The sequence below is a fragment of the Canis lupus genome, chromosome 23 (assembly GCF_011100685.1).
Source record: "Canis lupus familiaris isolate Mischka breed German Shepherd chromosome 23, alternate assembly UU_Cfam_GSD_1.0, whole genome shotgun sequence".
Taxonomy (NCBI): Eukaryota; Metazoa; Chordata; class Mammalia; order Carnivora; family Canidae; genus Canis; species Canis lupus.
This window is the reverse complement of record NC_049244.1, coordinates 1,685,505-1,705,026: the sequence shown is the minus strand read 5'-3', so window position 1 is coordinate 1,705,026 and position 19,522 is coordinate 1,685,505. Positions and strand designations below refer to the sequence as shown.

The window sequence follows — 19,522 nt, the reverse complement described above, 5'->3', positions numbered from 1 at the left end:
TAGGGATTGATAATCACCAGAAGTGATGTAAAGATTACTTTAGGGTGGAAATATCTGCCATTAAGTAGAGCATGTTCTCTCCCCATGATCTGAGAAGAGACCACTTCATGTAGGTCCATTTCCCTGCTTGGTCCCTGGTGACATCTGAGGCTGCATCAGTTATTTAAGACTTCCTCCTTCCACTCCCAGGGGCAGCTTCTGCTCCTTGCTTTCTCTCTAGTCTTTCTCTCTTTCTGCCCTGACCCATGTTGACATTATGAACATGGCGAGTTGTTTTTGAAACTGCAGGTGTCAGCCCATGAGTGCATAATAAAATGAATTCAGTGAATTTCAAAAGGGATTTTTGACATTGTTAAGCAGATACCATCTTCAGCTTCCCAGTAGCTGAGCGGCAAAGTGTGTTTCATGTATTTAAATTGCATTCCTTATATTGAGGGTCAGTTTCATGAAACAGACACCTTATAATCAAGGGATCAAAGAATTCACAAGGGAAATTAGAAACTACTTCAAGACACAACATACCAAAACTTTATGGAATGTAGCTAAAGCACTACTTAGAAATTTATAGCTGTAAATAACAAAATTTTTAAAAGGTCTCAAATCAGTAAGCTAACCTACCTTAAAACATTGGAAAAAGAATAACACTAGACGAAATCTAAAACAAGCAGAAGGAAATAAGAGTAGAGATTAATGAAATAAAAAAGTAGAAAAATAGTAGAGAAAATCGGCAAAACCGAAAGTTGGTTCTTTGAACAGAGAAACAAAACTGACAAACCTTTGGCTAGACCGACCAAGAGAAGAAGATGCAAATAACTAAAATCAGAAATGAAAGTTGGGACAGCACTACTGACCTTACAAAAATAAAAAGGATTGTGAAAGAATAAACAATTGTATGCCACTAAAGTAGATAGCATAGATGAAATAGATTCCGGGCACCTGGGTGGCTCAGGCAAGAAAGTGTCTGCCTTTGGCTCTGGTCATGGTCCTGGGATGGAGCCCTGCATTGGACTCCCTGCTCAGCGGGGAGTCTGCTTCTCCTTCTCCCTCTCCTGCTGCCCCCTCCCCCTGCTTGTGCTCTCTCTCACTCGCTTTCAAATAAATAAATTTTTAAAGTCTTTGAAAAAAAGAAGCAAATTACTAGAAACACATAAATTATTGAAACTGAATTAAAAAGAAACAGGAACTCTGAGTAAACCTGTAACAAGTAAGAAGATTGAATTAGGAAAAACAACAACAAAACAACACCCAGGTGGCTTCATTGGTAAATTCTGCCAAACATTTAAAGAATTTATATCAATTCTTCATGAATTAAAAAAAAAAAGAATATAAAGAAACATTTCCCAACCTATTCTATATGGTTAACATTACCTTGATACCAAAATCAGGCAAAGACGTTGCAAAACAAAGCTATAGACAGTATCTCTTATTAATATAGATGCAGAAATTCTCAACAAAATACTAGCAGGCTAAATCCAACAGTACAGAAAATCACTATACACCATGAACAAGTGAGATTTATCCCTGGACTGCAAGACTGGTTTAACATACAAAAATCAATTGGTGAAATACACCATATTAATAGAGGACAAAAAACACATGATCATCTTAATAGACACAGATAAACCATTTGACAAAGTCCAATACCCTTCCATGATAAAACCCTCAAAAAACTAGAAATAGAATGAACTTCTTAGTCTAATAAAGGACATCAAAAAACTGCATAGCTAACATCATACATGACAAAGACTAAGTGCTTTCCCCCTAATAACCAGAAAAAGACAAGGGTGTCTACTCTCACCACTTCTATTCATCATTGTAGTGGGAGGTTCCAGCCAGGGCCATTGGGCAAGAAATGACAGGTTATCTTCACACCAGAAAGGAAGAAGCCCAACTGTTTCTCTTTGCAAATGGCATGGTCTTACAGAGAGAAAACCGTAAGAAATCTACTGAAAACCTATTAGAACTTGTAAGTTCAGCTAGGTTATTGGATATAAGATCAGTATGAACTTGACCCTTGAACAATGCAGGTTGGAACTGTGTGAGTTCACTTATTCATGGATTTTTTATAGTACAGTTCTGTTTTCTCTTACAATTTTCTTAATATTTCCTTTTCTGTGACTTACTGTATTGTAAGAATACAGGGTATAATGTATACAATACAGGTTAATTGACTGTTTTATACGTAAGGCTTCTGGTCAACAGTAGGTTGTTAATAGCTAACTTTTCAGGGAGCCAAAAGTTATCAGGTTTTTTAAAAAAAGTTATGATTAGGGACACCTGTGTGGCTCAGTGGGTTAAGCGTCCAACTCTTGATTCCGGCTCAGGTCATGGTCTCAGGGTCTCATAGGGTGGTGAGATCTAGCCCTATGTTGGGCTCCGCTCTGGGAGCGCAGCCTACTTGGGATTCTCTTTCTCTCTTTCCTCCTACCACTCCTTCTCCCCTTCACCCCCCCCCCCAAGTTATATCAGGTGTTTGACTGCACAGGGGATTGGTAAGGCTAAAAACAGAACTAAAAACAGGTACTCAAGATACTGCAGACCAATGCTTACAGATGCATTGTTCACAGCAGCTAAAAGGTGGAAGCAACCCAAGTGTCTCTCAATAGATAGATAAACAAAATGTGATACGCACATACATGGAATATTATTCAGGCATAAAAAGGAATGAAATTCTGCTACAATTATACACGATACAACATACACGAACCTTAAAAACATTATGCTGCATGAAACAGGCCAGACACAAAAGGATCAGGGCCCAACTGCATAAAATCAGTAGTATTGCTATACATTCACAATGAACAATAAAAATGAAGTCAAGAAAATAGTTCCATTTATAGTAGCATCAAAAAGAGAAAAGATACCCTGAAATATTAAATCTTCTCATAAAGGACCCATAACAGTTTCATCATTATACCAAATCTTACTTCATACCCCTGACTATAAAATAGCTCCATAATTTTCTCATTTCCTGTGAAGACAATTATTGGAGAATTAAAACATTCTTTCTTCTAATTGTGGTGTGGACCTTTTCCAATGCACATTTTAATTTGTAAATTTTGGTATGCAGAAAGCTGTTGGAGTTTATTTGGCAAATGGCCACTTTCTCATTCATTAGTTTTTTGTAGTTTTTTGAATTTTGTCTGAAGACAACTATCAAGTATTTTTTCTCTTCCAGTGTTTATAGTTATACTTTGTATCTTCTCTTGCTTTATTAAATTACACTTCTAGAACAGTATTAAATCATGCTAATAGTGAACATCATCTGTCTAGTGTCTTTCGTATCAGTAATGCTTGTTTTTAATTACTGGTTTGAGGTAGGTATGAATATGGTCTTAAGGGAATGTCCTTAATTAAATATTTGTTATTGGGACTACATGTTGAACTTTGTTAATCTTTTAATACCTTTCTTTTATTCTCTGGCAATTTCTAAATACATTCACATTGTGCGACATCACCCCTATCAATTTCCAGAATTTTTTCCATCATCTCAAACAGAAGCTTTGTACCAATTAAATGATAGCTCCTCCTTCCCACCCCATGCATCATCTAGCCCCTGGCGAACAGAATTCTACTTTCTTTCTCTATGAATTTGACTATTTTTAGGTGCCTCCTATAAGTGGAATTATAGAATATTTGTCCTTGGCGTCTGTCCTTTTGTGTCTGGCCTGTTTCATGCAGCATAATGTTTTTAAGGTTCGTGTATGTTGTATAATTGTAGCAGAATTTCATTCCTTTTTATGCCTGAATAATATTCTATGTATGTGTGTATCACATTTTGTTTATCCATCTATTGAAAGACACTTGGGTTGCTTCCACCTTTTAGCTGCTGTGAACAATGCACCTGTAAGCATCGGTCTGCAGTATCTTGAGTACCTGTTTTTAGTTCTGTGGGGTATTTAGCCAAGAATTGGAATTGCTGGATCATATGGTAATTCTGTGCTTAACATTTTGAGGACCTACCAAGCTGTTTTCCATATCAGCTGTGTTGTTTTACATTCCTACCTAATATGCTTTTATACTACCAAGATTATTGCATCTCTTTGTACTTTGAAATTCATTGGTAGTTTTCTTTGTGGGACTGTATTGATTGTATTTGTCGATTATACTAAAACCAGCTTTGCTTTTGAACATTCTCTCTGGTTTCCCGTGTTCTGCCGCTAACGGTATGATTTGATAATTATTTCTTAAAAGTTAGGGGGGAGTGCCTGTTGGTGTTTCTGGGTTCAGTGTCCTTCAGGATATATTTCTTCAATAGCTTTACCCAGTACCTCCTTTAGTTCTAGGTTTCATTCATTTTTTTTCCCTAACAATTTGAGAAGATTGTCACTATGTTTTCTTACAAAATAGTCATAATTGAATTATAAAAATTTATTAGCTTAGCAAAGTATGTGATATTCTCTATTAAAAGAGATTATCTCATATGGGGTTACCTCACTTTTCTGATCCCTAATTTTGTATATTCTCTTTCTAGCCCAGAAGTCGCTGGTTTTTTTCTTGCTTTTTCTTGAAGAAACAGCTCTTGGATTTGTTAATCAGTTTTGTATTTTTTCTGTTTGAACTTTTTTTAAACGAAATATTTTTATCTTGCTGATTATGCAAGTGGTAATAGATTTTTTTTCTCTGTACGCCTTTTAAAAAGACTCAAGCTTCCTGACGAGATTCATTACCGACCATAGCACTGATTGAAATAAGATCTAGAGAAATTAAATTTCATTATGGGAGCTTACACTTTTGGGTATTAAAAGAACGTATACTTAATTATTAAATATGGGCATACCTTGGAGATGTTACAGGTTTAGTTGTAGACCACTGATAAAAACAAATACTGCAATAAAGCTAACCAAACAAATTTTTTGGTTTCCCAGTGCATATAAAAGGTAGTTCTATAAAAATTATGTTTATACTCTTGTGTATTAAGTATACAATAGCATTATGTCTAAAAAAAGGTATGTAACTTAATTTGCAAATACTTGTTAAAAATGCTAACCATCATCTGGGCTTTCAGCAGGTCAAAATCACTGATCACAGGTCACCATCACACATATAATAATAATGAAAAGGCTTGAAAAATTATGAGGCTTACCAGAATGTGACCCAGAGACATGAAGGGAGCAGATACTATTGGAGAAATAGCACCAGAAGACTTGCTTGATGCAGAGTTGCCACAGATCTTCAATTTGTAAAAAACTCAATATTTGCAAAGCACAGTAAAGCAGAGCGCGCTAAAATGAGATGTGCCTGTATTCATATCAAGAAATAGTATCAGAGGGATCCCCTGGTGGCTCAGCGGTTTGGTGCCTGCCTTGGGCCCAGGGCGTGATCCTGGAGTCCCGGGATCGAGACCCATGTTGGGCTCCCTGCATGGAGCCTGCTTCTCCCTCTGCCTGTGTCTCTGCCTGTGTCTCTGCCTCTCTCTCTCTCTCTCTCATGAATAAATAAATAAAATCTTTAAAAGAAAAAAGGAAAAGAAATAGCATCAGAAATCTAGAAACGCATGTCATGTATAAGGAGAGTCTCTCAGGATGAGAAGGAAAGAAGCGTGCCCCAGAGAGCTACCCAGGCACACCTTGTAGGCAACTAGGGCACCACTGCAGTTGGGGGACAAGGAGGAAGGAGCATGCTGAGAACACCATGCAGGCCTTGTATTTCTAGATTACAAAAACCTTTTCCTTTAGTTATGGAACTCTTGCAGAACCTATTATTTACAAGTCTAGAACTTTCTGATTATAAGAATGGTATACATTTTCTAATTAATATAAGAGCGGTGGAGATTTTGAAACAAAAGCTCTTTTTTTTTTTTTTTTTTTTTTTTTTGCTTGTGCTGTGAATTTCTTTATTGTGCTCTTTACTGTTGGTTCCATCTGCTGTCACTAACCACTAATTATCACTCCAGCACTGGCCTCATTTTCCACCCTTGGCTTCAGGTTTCCTGGGGAGTCCCAAAACACTTGATAGCTACAAGCAACATTTTTATTGTTCACTTAAAAACAAGAGCAAGAGGTTAAGTTTTAGTTTATTTTCCTAAGAACACTTAGCATACCTACTCTCTTAGTAAGATGTGTGAAGTGTACAAAGGGATATTGTTACTTGTAGGAGTGGTGTTGTATGGTAGATCTCTTGACCTTGCTCGTCTTGCATGATTGAGACTTGGTGCATTTGATTAATAACTCTCATTTCCCACTCCTTACAGCCCCTGACAACCGCCATTCTATTTTGATTCTGTGAGATTGATGATCTTAAACTGTTTTTAGAGCAGCTTCAGATTCAAGCATAATTGAACAGAACGTACAGACACTTCCAAGTATACCTCTGCCCCCACACAGGGAACCTCCCCCACTGCCAATGTCCTGCGCCATAATAGAACATTTATTACAGTCATGAGCCCGTGGGGACACATCATCACCTCCCAAAGTCCGTAGTTTACATTCGGGTTCAACTTGTACATTTGGGGATTTTACCAACTGTGTGATGACATATCCCCACTGTCGTGGTACCATGCACAATTGTTCCTCTGTGCTCTGCCCGTTCATCCGTCCATCCTGCTAACCCCTGGCAACCAACAATCTTTTTACTGTCTCCGTAGTTGTGTCTTTTCCAAGGTGTCATGTAGTTGTGATCATATAGTATGTAGCCTTTTCAGATTGGATTCTTTGACTCAGGATGTGGGACCCAGAAAATTTAACAAAAATCCCCTACCCCTGGACAAGCAGAGCAGAACTAACTCCATTTTATGCTGCACCTGCCACCTCCTGTATGACCCCCACATGACCTGCTTATTGCTTAAGGCGCTGCCCCACCCTAGTCAGGCCGCTGGACACACCCTTATCGGAAATCGGCTCACAACAATGTAACCCCGCCCTGTGCCCGCCACAACTGCGCATTGATTCTTACCAAAGTAATAGGCCAGCTCAAATGGATACTATAGGGTAAGATGTAATTCGATTGGCCACCTGCGTGTGGACCGACATGACTGTGCAACTTTCTGCGTATCCCATTGGCCACTGGTCCCTATAAAGCTGCTACCCCTCTTAGTCTCGGGGTCCAAGTCCCTGCTCCCCTGTGTTGGATATACTTGGACCCAAGCTCGAGCTTGTCAATAAACCCTCATGTGTTTGCATCGGTGTCGGCTCCTTGGTGGTTTCTTGGATTCGCGATCTTGGGCACAACAAGGAGCAGTTAAGTTCCACTGACTGATAATAAGTTTGCTCCAAGTCCTTTCATAGCTAAATAGCTCATTTCATTTTAAGCTAAATAACATCCTGTTGTCTGGTTGTACCACAGTTTGTTTATCTAGTTACCTTCTGGAGGTCATCTTCGTTGTTTCTAGCTTTAGGCAACTATGAATAAAGCTACTATAATTACTTGTGAACATGTTTTCTACTCATTTGAGTAAACACCAGGGAGTGAGATTACCAGATGGCACGGTGAGAGTATGTTTAGTTTTGTAAGAAAGCACCATTGGGGTTGCATCGTTTTGCCTTTCCACCAGCAGTGAGTGAGAGTTCCTGTTCTCCATGTCCTCATCAGCATTTGGCACTGTATTTTGGGTTTGTCCATTGTAATATGTGTCTGGTGGTAATTTATTGTTTTAATTTGAAATTCCCCAATGACATAATATTTAGCATCTTCTCATATGCTTCTCATTTATATATCTTTTTTGATGAGGTATCTGTTCAAGTTTCTTGCTCTTCTTTTAATTGGATTGTTTTCTCATTGTTGAATTTTAGGAATCCTTTGTATATTTTAAAACTAGTCCTTTATCAGATACGTCTCTTGCAAATGTTTTTTCCCAGTCTCTGGCTTCTCTTTTCTTCTTCTTCTTCTTTTTTTTTTTTTTATTTATGATAGTCACACAGAGAGAGAGAGGCAGAGACACAGGCAGAGGGAGAAGCAGACTCCATGCTCCGGGAGCCCGACGTGGGATTCGATCCCGGGTCTCCAGGATCGCGCCCTGGGCCAAAGACAGGCGCTAAACCGCTGCGCCACCCAGGGATCCGTCTGGCTTCTCTTTTCATGTTCTCTTTTAAAAAAAAAAGATTTATTTTTTTAGATTTGTTTGTTTGTTTGTTTATTTATTTATTTATTTATTTATTTATTTATTTATTTATTTATTTATTTATGATAGACATAGAGAAAGGCAGAGACACAGGAGGAGGGAGAAGCAGGCTCCATGCCAGGAGCCCGACGCAGGACTCGATCCCGGGACTCCAGGATCGCGCCCTGGGCCAAAGGCAGCGCCAAACTGCTGAGCCACCCAGGGATCCCCCCCAAAAAAGATTTTATTTATTTGTTTGAGAGAGAGAGCATGAGTAGTGAAGGGGAGGGGCAGGGAGAGAGAAGCAGGCTCCTGTTTGAGCAGGGAGCCTGATGCAAGGCTTGATTCCAGGACCTTGACATCATGACAAGGTCCTGAGCCAAAGGCATCCCCTCTTCTCATTCTCTTAATGCTGTCTTTTACAGAACAGAAGTTGTTAATTTTAGTAAAGTCTAACTTATCAATTGTTTCTTTGATGGTTTGAACCTTCGATGTGGTATCCAATAAGTCACCACCCCACCCAAAGTTACCTACATTTTCTTCTGCCATCTTGTAGGAATTCTATAGCTTCACATTTTACATTTAGCTCTGTGAGCCATTATCAGTTCATTTCTGTGAAGGATGTAAGTCTGTGTCTAGATTGTTTTGCATGTGGATATAGGTACCACATGTACCACCCTAATCAGGCTTCCTGCCACCACTTTATTGCCACCCACACCTTTGCCCTCCCATCCCTAAACCCAGGCACCACTAAACTCATCTCCATATCTGTCACTTTGGCATTTCTTTTTTTCTTTTTAAAAATATTTTACTTCATTTGCGTGAGAGAACACAAGCAGGGGGAGAGGCAGAGGAGCAGGGAGCCCAACTTGGGACTCAATCCCAGGACCCTGAGATCATGACCTGAGTCAAAGACAGATGCTTAACCAACTGAGCCTCCAGGCGCCCCTCACTTTATCATTCAAGAACATTTTTATAAATGGACTCACACAATATGTGACCTTTTGGGATTAATTGACTTTTTAAACTCAGCATAATTCCCAGGTTCATCCAAGTTGTTGCACAATCAATAATTTTTATTGCTGATTAGTGCTCCATGGCCAATAGGGACAGTTTGTTTATCCACCTCTTGAGAAGCAACTGAGGTGGAGCTATTATGAATAGAGCTGTTGTAGACATTCATGTACAAATTCCTGTGTTAAAATAAGTCTTCATTTCACTGGAATAAATGCCCAAAAATGCAAGTGATGGGCTGCATCCTAAGTCCATTCATTGCATTTATTTTTACAGTTCCTTTCTATTTCTTAACAAGGGATTCAGATTATCTGTTTATGGTACTGATAATATGAATAACCTTTAAAGACAAACACACTGAATATATAGCCTGTGGCAAAAATTGTTGCTCTGCATGGGGATATGTGTAGTGTGGAGAAAGGTGGGCCTCCAGGATTACTCCAGGTCGCATGCAGGTGCTATTTAGCACCTAGAGGTGACGCTTTCCTCGGCTGTGTGGGATATGTTCATTCTTATCAGTGATGGAGAACAGGGAATGCTTCTAGCAAGGAGTAACTACATAAGTAGCAATACTACCAGCAATAGTGAGAGTTGCAACTAAAGGAATTTCTGAGAAAATTAACAAAATTGTCACAAGAAGTAGGTATAATTAAGAAGAAATGAAGAAAATTATATATTTTTCCTGACATTGTTTATATCCTCTTCTCTCTTGTTTCTCTTGATAGATTATTTTAACTTTATAAGAAACAGACAGTTTCCATCTTATATAAACTATTTTGAAATATAAGGAAGATGAAAAGCCACTGTCTGTGGAGGAACCACCACCCTGAAACAGCACAGAAAAGACAATACTGATTTTACTGATGAACAGGAATACTTTTTAGGTGAAATGATATATCACAGCAGAAGTCTGCTGGTGTCATGGCCATCTTGTTGGGCTTCTTTGACTCAGCATAGGTTTTTTGTTTTTTGGGTTTTTTTAATTTAATTTTTTTATGTAATCTGTCTCCAGTGTGGGGCTCAAACTCATGACTCTGCGATCAAGGGTCATTCTTCCGACTGAGCCAAACAGGTGCCCCTCACTCAGCATAATTATTTTGGGGTTCATCCATGTGTTTGCATATATCAGTAGCTGACTCCTTTCTCGTGCCATGTAGTATTCCATTCTAAGGACAAACCATTATTTGTTCATCCATTCACCTGCTGAGAGACATTTGCATTATCTCAATGGCGATTTTGAATAAAACCTTCTTAAATGTTTTTGGTTGTTTTATGGTATTTTATTTTAGAGAGAGGAGTATGAGGAGGGGCAGAGGGAGAGAGAGAACCCCAAGCAAATTCCATGCTGAGCGCAGAGCCCCCGACATGGGGCTCAGTTCTATGACCCCTGAGGTCACAACCTGAGCCAAAACCAAGAGTAGAAGCCCAACCCACTGAGCCACCCAGGCTTCACACCACTGTGAATGTTTTTGATCAAGTCTTCGTATGGTCCTATGTTTTCCTTTCTCTGAGGACATAAAATTCCATGCTGCCTAGACACCATACTAATGTGCTACTGCACATTTATGCAGGCTCTGGAGGGTGAGTGACCAAAATTATGCAAGGGACATAGGAATGGCCAGTGTGGCTGGAGTGGAGGACCCAAGCATGAGCTGTGCATCTGGCAGTTGATGGTTGTGCATTTGATTGCAAGCTGTTTTCTTTTTTATGGGTTCTCTGTTTTCTCCCAGAATGACGTCCTAAATTCTTCTTGGCCTCTTTGGACTTACCACGTTGTGCTCAACCTTCCCTTTCAGGGCTGTTCACTATGCCCAGTCCCTGCTCTTTCCTTTAATGAGAATTAGAAGATGGTGATGACAGCTTAGATATTGTGGACGTGGAACTCATGTGTGCACTCTATGTGTAATCCCCACAAAGGAGGTACCACTTTTACGCCCTTTGTGCAGGGAGGAAACCACAGCTGAGAGAGGTTAAGTAACTTGTCCAGGATTGCACAGCTAGTGAGTGGTAGGTTAAATGTTGATCTAGCTCATCTGAATTCAGACCCAGCACCTTTACCCACAATGTTGTACACTCTTCATCATTGAAAGGGCAGATTGTGCATGGAATTTAAGATGTCATTTATTTTTTTTAAAGATTTATTTGTTTGTTTGAGAGAATGAGAAAGAGTGTGTGTCCATACACATGTGAGCACAGAGGGAGAGGGAAAAACATATTCCCTGCTGAGTAGAGAGCCCAGTGTGAGACTCCATCCCAGGATCCTGAGATCATGACCTGAGCTGAAGACCGAGCCACCCACACACCCCTAAGATGCCATTTTATTTTTTTTTTATTTTTTATTTTTTATTTTTTAAGATGTCATTTTAAATTCTTCTTGCACATCATCTAGTTAACTCCTGTATTGCTAACTTAGTGTTTCTTCCCAGTGGCCTCTTCCTTGGCAGCCCAGACTGGGTCAGATCACCCTACACCAGGTGCCTCTCTCAGAGCTCTGTGTCTGCCCCACTGAACTGGGAACATAGCATGCATGCAGATGCCTTCCTTTTCTTCCCCTAGTATCTACTGCCCAAAGAGTACTAGCATCAAATAAAGCAGGTGAATGAGTGAATGGATTATACTCTCAGATATGCATGTTTGTCTTATGCATGTTTGTCAAGGTATTATTTATAATACAAATGTGTACCCACACATTTTTATGAAGATAAAATTATTTGGATTCCTCTAAAAGTTTCCTGTGCCCCTTGCAATCTCCATGCATCCCCAACCCCTAGCCACCACTGTTCTTTTTGTCTGTCCCTATAGTTTTGTCTCTTCTAGAATTTTAGGTAAATAAGATCCTACAATATGTGGTCTTTTGTATGTGTCTTATTTAATTTATCAGAATGCTTTTGAGATGCATCTGTATTATTGCATGTGTCAGCAGTTCTAGATCTATATTTAAAACCACCTTAAATATTTTGGAAACAGTCCAGAAATAAATACCTGGCTCCACTGAAGTTTAGATGTGGTTCACAAGTTAGAGCAGTGGTTCCCAAGGGTGCTCCTCAGGATCCTTCCAGAGTGTCCAAAAGGTTGAAATGATTTTCATAATAACCCAAAGGTATTTGCCTTTTTCACTCATTCTCTCAGAATTTTCCAGATGCTACCTAACATGTCGTATCACAACAGATTAGATGTAGAATCCATCTGTCTTCTGTTAAGCGGCTGGCTTAAAAAAATTTGTAAATTCTCTCATGAAAAGTTTTTGAATTGGAAAATATAATCACTTTTTAAATAACAAGTGTTAATTATATTAACATTTAATGGTTTTCTTGTTATTAGATACATGAATAAATATTTTTAAAATTTCTGTTTTAACTTCTTGCATGACAAATAGTAATAAATATAAGTCATGTAAACAGAAGCTTTTTGGGGGCTTCAATTTTCTAGTTGTAGAGAAATCCTTAGTCCAAGAAGTTTAGAATCTCTGGACTTGGGGCAGTTTTGAAAAGGCATCAGGAATAGGATGAGGAAACCTTGGAGCCTGGTGAGCTTAGAAGAGGGTCTGGAGACCTGGCCCACAGTGACTGGGAAAGGGACCTCCGTCCCGTGGTGCCCTATAGAACATGGGCTGGAACACAGGGACAGGGAGTGTCAGCTACAGGCCACAGTCTTATTGCCCCTCCTCGCTCCCTCCCCAGACCTGGTTGGGCAGGTTCTGTTCATGTTCCTGCTTCCTACAAGGAGCAGTGGGCAGCCTACGCCTGTGGCTGGCTTACAGGAAGGACAGTGGTCACGCAGCCTAAGGCTGGCCGCTTTCTGGAGATGAAACTGCGGTTACTATCTGACGTCAGGTTGGGCACTTGCTGAGGAGCTAATGTCTGTGCTGTGTTCTGATCCCAGGGTGGGCATAGAAAATCATCAAGATGGTCCAGTCCCTTGGCTTTTGGGGAGAAAAATACGTACCCTTCCCCTACCCCCACAATAGAGAGTTCTAAGCTCAAATGGAAAGACTGTCTAAAATAATAATTTTAACAAAAGCAGGTGGGAGTCTTATTACTGGCATAATTATTATGGGGAACACTGCATGTGGATTTTGGTTAGTGATTTTGATAATGCTATTAATAAACGGTAGCAAAATTGCACTACAGTCTTTGACCTGTTAATTGCTCTTCTCTTGCAGGCGAAAGGGCCTATGGTTCCGAATGAAGAAGATACTTCTCTGTGTTCTGGGGTTGTATGTTGCCATTCCATTTCTCATCAAACTGTGTCCTGGGATACAGGCCAAACTGATTTTCTTGAATTTTGGTAAGTGCCATGTGCCCACTTTGCCTTTAACTTTAGTAAGAGTTCATTTGCATGATGATTTATGTATTTATATATCTACCACCCAGATCAAGAAATAGAACATTTCTATTGCCCAGAAAGTTCCCTGTGCCCCTTCTCAGGTCCAGGCTGCTGCAGTGACTGTGCTGCTCTCCAGGGCTGACCCTTGGGTGCACAGGTAACTCCTGCACGGCTGGGGTCCTTCAGCTGCTGTGGGTAAGGATGTTAAGAGGGTTGTGTTGCAGGTGGTCTGCCCTTGTGCCATCTAGGGGGCTCACTGTCCTTGGAAAAGATGACCACTGAAAAGTGATCACCTTAAAAAAATAATTAGGACTTTTTCTTTTTCTTTTTTTTCTTTGTTAAAGACTTTATTTATTTATTTATTTATTTATTTATTTATTTATTTATTTATTTGAGAAAGAGAGCACAAGAGAGAGCATGAGCCAGGGGGAGGGGCAGAGGGAGAGAGAGAGAAGCAGACTCCCACTTAGAGACCCTGACACAGGGCTCCATCCCAGGACCCCGGGATTGTGACCTGAGCTGAAGGCAGACGCCTAACCCTGAGCTACCCAAGTAGCCCAGGACATTTTTTGAGGGGGGAGGGGGGGCAGGGAATCAGCCTGACATGCTTTGGTTTCTGTGGAATTATATGCTGGCTTTATAGGTGTTGTAGTCTCCCTGAGTTAACTTAGACCTTGTGTGTTCCAAAGGTGTTTTTTTTCACACTGTGTATTTACTTTTGTGCAAGTGGGAGAGAAAGGTCCAGAAGTCTCAAGCTTAGGAAATAGAAGGCAGAGGGCTCCCAGGTACATAATTGCTGGGAGCATCATTTTACACCTACAAGATGAGGCTAGGATGGAAGAGGCTGGGTGTGCAAGTATTAGTTTGAGGATAGAGCATGGTGCTTGGCACACAGAGCAGGTACTCCATAAGTGATGGCCTTCAGCTCGGGGGTGGGTAGCATCTGAACCAGTTGAGGTGGGCTGTGTGCATGCTCTTAGTTGTTGGTTTGCAAAGAGTACGTTTGAACCTTGTGTATTTGGGAGGAGGGGTTTGAAAGCTGGGTTTGATTCCCTGGAAGGAGGCAGCAGGGTTGCCAATAGAGAGGAGGGAGAGGGAAGAGCAGGGAGGTGAGCAGGGAGGACAGACAGGTGTTGAGATGGCCCGTGTGTGACTGTGGCCTGGGACAAGCAGGGCGATAGGGGTGGCACTGGGGCTGGCAGGATGACTACCTGGGCGTACAGATGAGTTAGGCTTGCTAAATCTACAGTGAGCTTGATCACAGGAACTTAGGAGTCACTTGCTAAAAAGGGACTTTCTGCTCAAAGAGGACTAGGAGGAAGAGGAAAAATAGTAAAGTCTGTGTTTAATACTTTGTAAATCTGAACTGTTTTTATTTGGTGTTTCGAGTGTAAAATACTTGTAGGATACCAAGAGGCATTTGATTTTGCTAACAGAAACATACCTGAACCTGGAGGAATTTATCCACTTGAGTTTTGGCTAGTGTGAGAAGCACAAACTTTAAATGAACCAACAACATAACTAAAATCAAGGGAGTTTTGATTTTTCTGACTTTAACCCTTAAATGTCCACAGGTCCACAGTCTAGCACAGAAGGGAGTTTGGGTTTACATTAAACATGAAGCTATGGGGCTGCAGACAGCCTGATGGCACCCCTCAGGATGGACATTGACTGCCTTTTCCAAGCGTGCTGGCCTCTGGGTGCCTTTGCCACATGGTGGGGTCCCAACAAATATTGGAATGGAATTGGTCTTCTTCTAATCCATTATTTGGAGTACTTTAGACACAGCCCACAAATGTTGCTGGTTGGTTTCTTAATGAAATGGCAGGATGTTGCACAGGTCTGATTCTGCTTTTTGTTTGTTTATTCATTTGTTTCTGTTTTTGTTTTAGATTCTACATATGAGTGAAATCATACGGTATTTGTCTATCTCTGTCTGACTTACTTCACTCCATGTTGTCACAAATGGCAGGATTGTCCCTTTTTCAGGCTGTGTAATAGTTGTGTGTGTGTACCATGTTGTCCTTATCCATTTGTCTAGCCATGGGTTTTTTCTGTATCTTGGCTATCATAAATAAGGCTGCTGGGGATACATGTATTCTTTCAAATTAGTGTTTTATTTTCTTTGGGTAAATACTCAGTAGTGGAATTACTGGATCATATGTTATTTCTGTTTTTAAGTTTTTGAGGAACTTGCATACTCATTCTTACTCCTTTTCTTTTTATGGAAGCCCAGCAGCCCCCCATCACAGTGTTAGAGTTTGATAAAACCCAGAGAGCCCTCTGGCCCTCCTTTTGTTGGCACCACCCCTCTTCCAGTGCACCTGTGACTGGGATGAGGGGGTGCCCCAATTTGTAAGATCCCCAGATGGTCAGAAGTGTCCATTGTGACTAAGTAGCTGTAGCCTCTCACCGTATTGTGCATTTGCAGATGGACTTGGAGGTACAAGTGACACTGGACTAAAGAAGGGATGATAGAATGGGTTGTTTTCCATTTATTCATGGACTCACTATTATTGATTGAAGACCATTTGTGCAAGATCCTTTCTAAATCATGCCCATAGTTTGTGGGTTGGAGGGTAGATAATGGAGAAGGGAAGGAAGAAAAGCCAGAAGTGGGGTTGAAGCAGCTGGATGGGTCTTGCTGGCCTGTAGGCACAGCAGCCTGTGTTTTGGGTTCCTAGGCTGTGTGCACTTAGCTGCATGTGAGGCCGAACTTGCATAGCTAACAGTGAGGGGCCAGGTCACTGTCCCACACTCCTCACTCCTGTCCCTGCCATGTGCCCTATGGTGTGCCCTGTGCTGTGTCCCTGCTCCAACGCTGTGAATGAAGCGGGGCCCCGAGGGTCATTGGCCAAAGGATAGCACAGGAGGTCAGAGGGCCCTGGTACCCAGCTGTTACCAGCCAGTAGGAGTGAGGTGTGTTCTGGCCTGGGCATATAATCTAACCCTACCCCTGCACTCCTTGACCCCATCCCTTTGTGGCATTCTGCTTGCTTAGACCAGTGGTTGCCAGTGGTTCCTCTGGCCACAAGTCTCTGCAGTTGACCCCCCAGGACTGACCACGGACCTCTACTCTCTGGAGGGGCCCCATGAGAAGAGAGGCACTTGGAGGCCAGAGGTTCCTCTGTTACCAAGTCTGCTGGACTTGGTACATTCACTGCCTTCTTTTTCACAATTATTTCTAAAATGGAAATAAAAGTGAATGGGAGGACAAGTCTTGTGGAATGAGGTCTTCCTGAAGTAGAATCTGGCAGCTTCTCAGTTTCTAAATTCCTCAGGCCTGGAAGCTTTGGGAATTAGCTGCTGATCCTCAGTGAACACTGTTCACAGGTAGGGGGTCCTCTTGGGGGCTCTGGGCTAGTGTGGAAGTAGCTTGGCCACCTTCTCCCCCAACATAGAACAGGCTGAGGCCCGAGCACTGAGCTGGTGGAAGCCAAGTACCCTCAGCCTTGATGACGCCCACTTTCTGTTTGGCATGGAGACATGAGGTGAATAACTCCTGTCTCAGGAGTGGAATTAAGGGAATCTGGGGCCGGGTTTGGGTTTTCAGAGTTGTATGGAGGACGTCCTTTCATTCACAGTTGTCAGATGATGAGCTGGTGCATGAGACGCATGAGGCTGCAGCCACCAGCTTCCACAGCATGGCCCAGTGTCCCAGAATGGACACTGTGGGAGGAGGTACCTGCATCTGAAACAGCATGGGAAACAGAGGCCCTTGCCAGCGCTCTCTCTGCTCAGGAGCTTCTCTGAGTCCTGTTGCCAGAGTAAAATCTGACCTCCATACATGGCTGCTTTGGTCCCTGGAGGCAGCTGTAACAAATACCACAAACTAGACGGCTTAACACAATAGCAATTTCTTGTCTCCCAGGTCTAGAGCCTGGAAGCTGAAATGACGGTATCAGCAGGGCCAGGCTCCCTGAGACTCTGGGCATAGTCCTTCCTTGCCTCTTCCTGGCCTCTGGTGGTGGCCAGTAGTGTGCAGTGTCCCTCAGCTTCTAGCTGCACCCCTCCAGCCTCCGCCTCTGTCCGCACACAGCTCTCTCCTGCTGTCTTGACACTGTCCTCGTCTGTCCTTGTCTGTATCCCAATTTCCCCTGTCAATAGGGACACCACCTATACTGGATTGGAGTCCACCTTCTGACCTCATGTTAGCTTGATTATCTGTGTAAAGACCCTATTTCCAAGTAAGGCCACATTCTGATGGGCTGGAGGTTGGGACTGCAGTGTATCCTGGGGTTGGGGAGGGCACACCTCAACGTCCTGAGAAGGACATGAGGGCCAGTCAGGATCATTTACCATTACCTTCTTTCCTGTGTGATGGGTCAGGAGTGTGGGCTGTGGAGTCAGGCCGCCTGCATGTAAGTCCCAGGCCTGTGATGTGTGAGCTGGTGGCTAACGGAGCTATAGAGTGGAAGAGGTGGTGTGTTTGTCACAGGAGGTGCTGCGAGAGGGCACACACGCACAGCGCAGGAATGGTGGGAAGCACCAGGACATGTGGTGCCGCTTCCTTTTATGGCCCTTTTTCTTTTTGGAGAAAGTAATAAAGTTTAAAAAATTCAGTCTTCTTCTTGGGGAAGAGGTGGGTTAAGAAGCTGGAGGTACAAAAACCACCTTCGTAGAAGGATTTCTTTCCTTGCATGGTCTGAAATGCTCAGGGAATTTCTGGGGAATGAGCATGTGTGCATCCCCATGTCCTCATGAGTGGGTATTTCATTTCTTCAGCAGACGTGTAGCGAGCTACAGTGGGCATTTGAGGAATGAGAGCTAAATGTGGCGGGAGGGTACTCAGATGCAGAGGACAGTAAGTGCAAAAAGGCCCTGAGGTGGGAGGTCAATGCTTGTGGCTCAGGAATGGGACGGCAGTAGGAGATGAGCACGTTTGGCTTTTGTGCCATGTGGATATGTGCAGTTACGTAGTGAAACTACTTTCTTTGCCAGAGAAAACTATGCTGATGTGTGTGACTCCCTTATGTAAGGTGGGATTGGCTAGAGGTCAGGACCATCCTGCCCTTTTGGGAGTTGCCATTTTATAAAGTGAGTAAATGTCACCTCAACTTTTTTGGTTTTGTTTTTTTTAAGTTTTTCAATCTTTGGGGTGCCTGGTTCACTTGGTTAAGCACCCGACTCTTGATTTCAACTCAGGTCATGATCTCAGGGTCATGAGATCGAGTCCTATGTCAGGCTCCATACTGGGTGTGGAATATGCTTCAGATTCTCTTTCTCTCCTGTCCCTTCCCCTCCTCACATGTTCACTCTCTCTCAAAAACAAAACAAAACAAAAACAAAAACAAAAAAACACACACAACCGTAACCATCAGGGGGTCCATCTGTGCTCAGACCTCGCCCTTGCTAAGGGATGTGCCGGCGTGCTCACAGTGTTCCTGTGCTTGCTTGCCAGCCCTGCACCTGAGGCCGGAGGGCTGTGTGGACTGGGCGGCCTTGGGTTGGAAAGGACTCAGCACTTCCTGAGAGCTTGGCATCTGCTGTGCATGTACATGTGTGTCCGTCTGCCCCCACTAATCTTGGTTTCCATCTCTTTGTCCTCCACAGTGAGGGTTCCCTATTTCATTGACTTGAAAAAACCACAGGATCAAGGTTTGAATCACACGTGTAATTACTACCTCCAGCCAGAGGAAGATGTGACCATTGGAGTCTGGTGAGTGGGCGGCAGCATGGCCAGGATTGCCCAGGACGATTGCCCATCCGTTTTTACCCTCCCCCTCTGTTTCCAAAGCAGAGATCTTGACTAAGTTTGATCATAATGGAGCACGATGAGATGGCACTAGCTCTTCTGAGGCTTTGAGACAGCGAGGGCTGTGTGAACCGGGTTGTCTGTGGGCAAGAGCCTTACTTCCAGGGAGAAGGAAGAAATGTGAGCACGGGAGCCCCTGTCTCCTCAGACAAGGGAATGTCTGGACCTTGAGAACAGCTGAGTGTCTTTGCATGCAGCGCTTCCAGCCACTGATAATGTGGCCTTTGCCTCTTGTATTGACTCTTTTGAGTCACAAATTTATTTTTTTATTTTTTATTTTTTTAAATAAGCTTTTTTTTTTTTTTAAGATTTATTTATTCATGAGAGAGAGAGAGAGGGAGAGAGAGAGAGAGAGAGAGAGAGAGGCAGAGACACAGGCAGAGGGAGAA

General features: G+C 42.3%; 1 protein-coding gene across 5 annotated transcripts in view; it reads left to right on the top strand.

Annotated features, from left to right (window-relative positions):
- ABHD12 (abhydrolase domain containing 12, lysophospholipase) overlaps positions 1-19,522 on the top strand; it is a 66,534-nt gene that overhangs the window by 30,918 nt on the left and 16,094 nt on the right. For 4 of the 5 annotated variants that reach the window (XM_038570229.1, XM_038570231.1, XM_038570228.1 and 1 more), the window contains exons 2-3: positions 13,215-13,339; positions 18,932-19,037. In XM_038570229.1, coding sequence (XP_038426157.1) covers positions 13,215-13,339; positions 18,932-19,037 — 231 coding nt within the window. Of the gene's footprint in view, positions 1-12,841; positions 12,886-13,214; positions 13,340-18,931; positions 19,038-19,522 lie in introns of those variants that run through there. The other variant, XM_038570230.1, reaches the window with a different exon arrangement.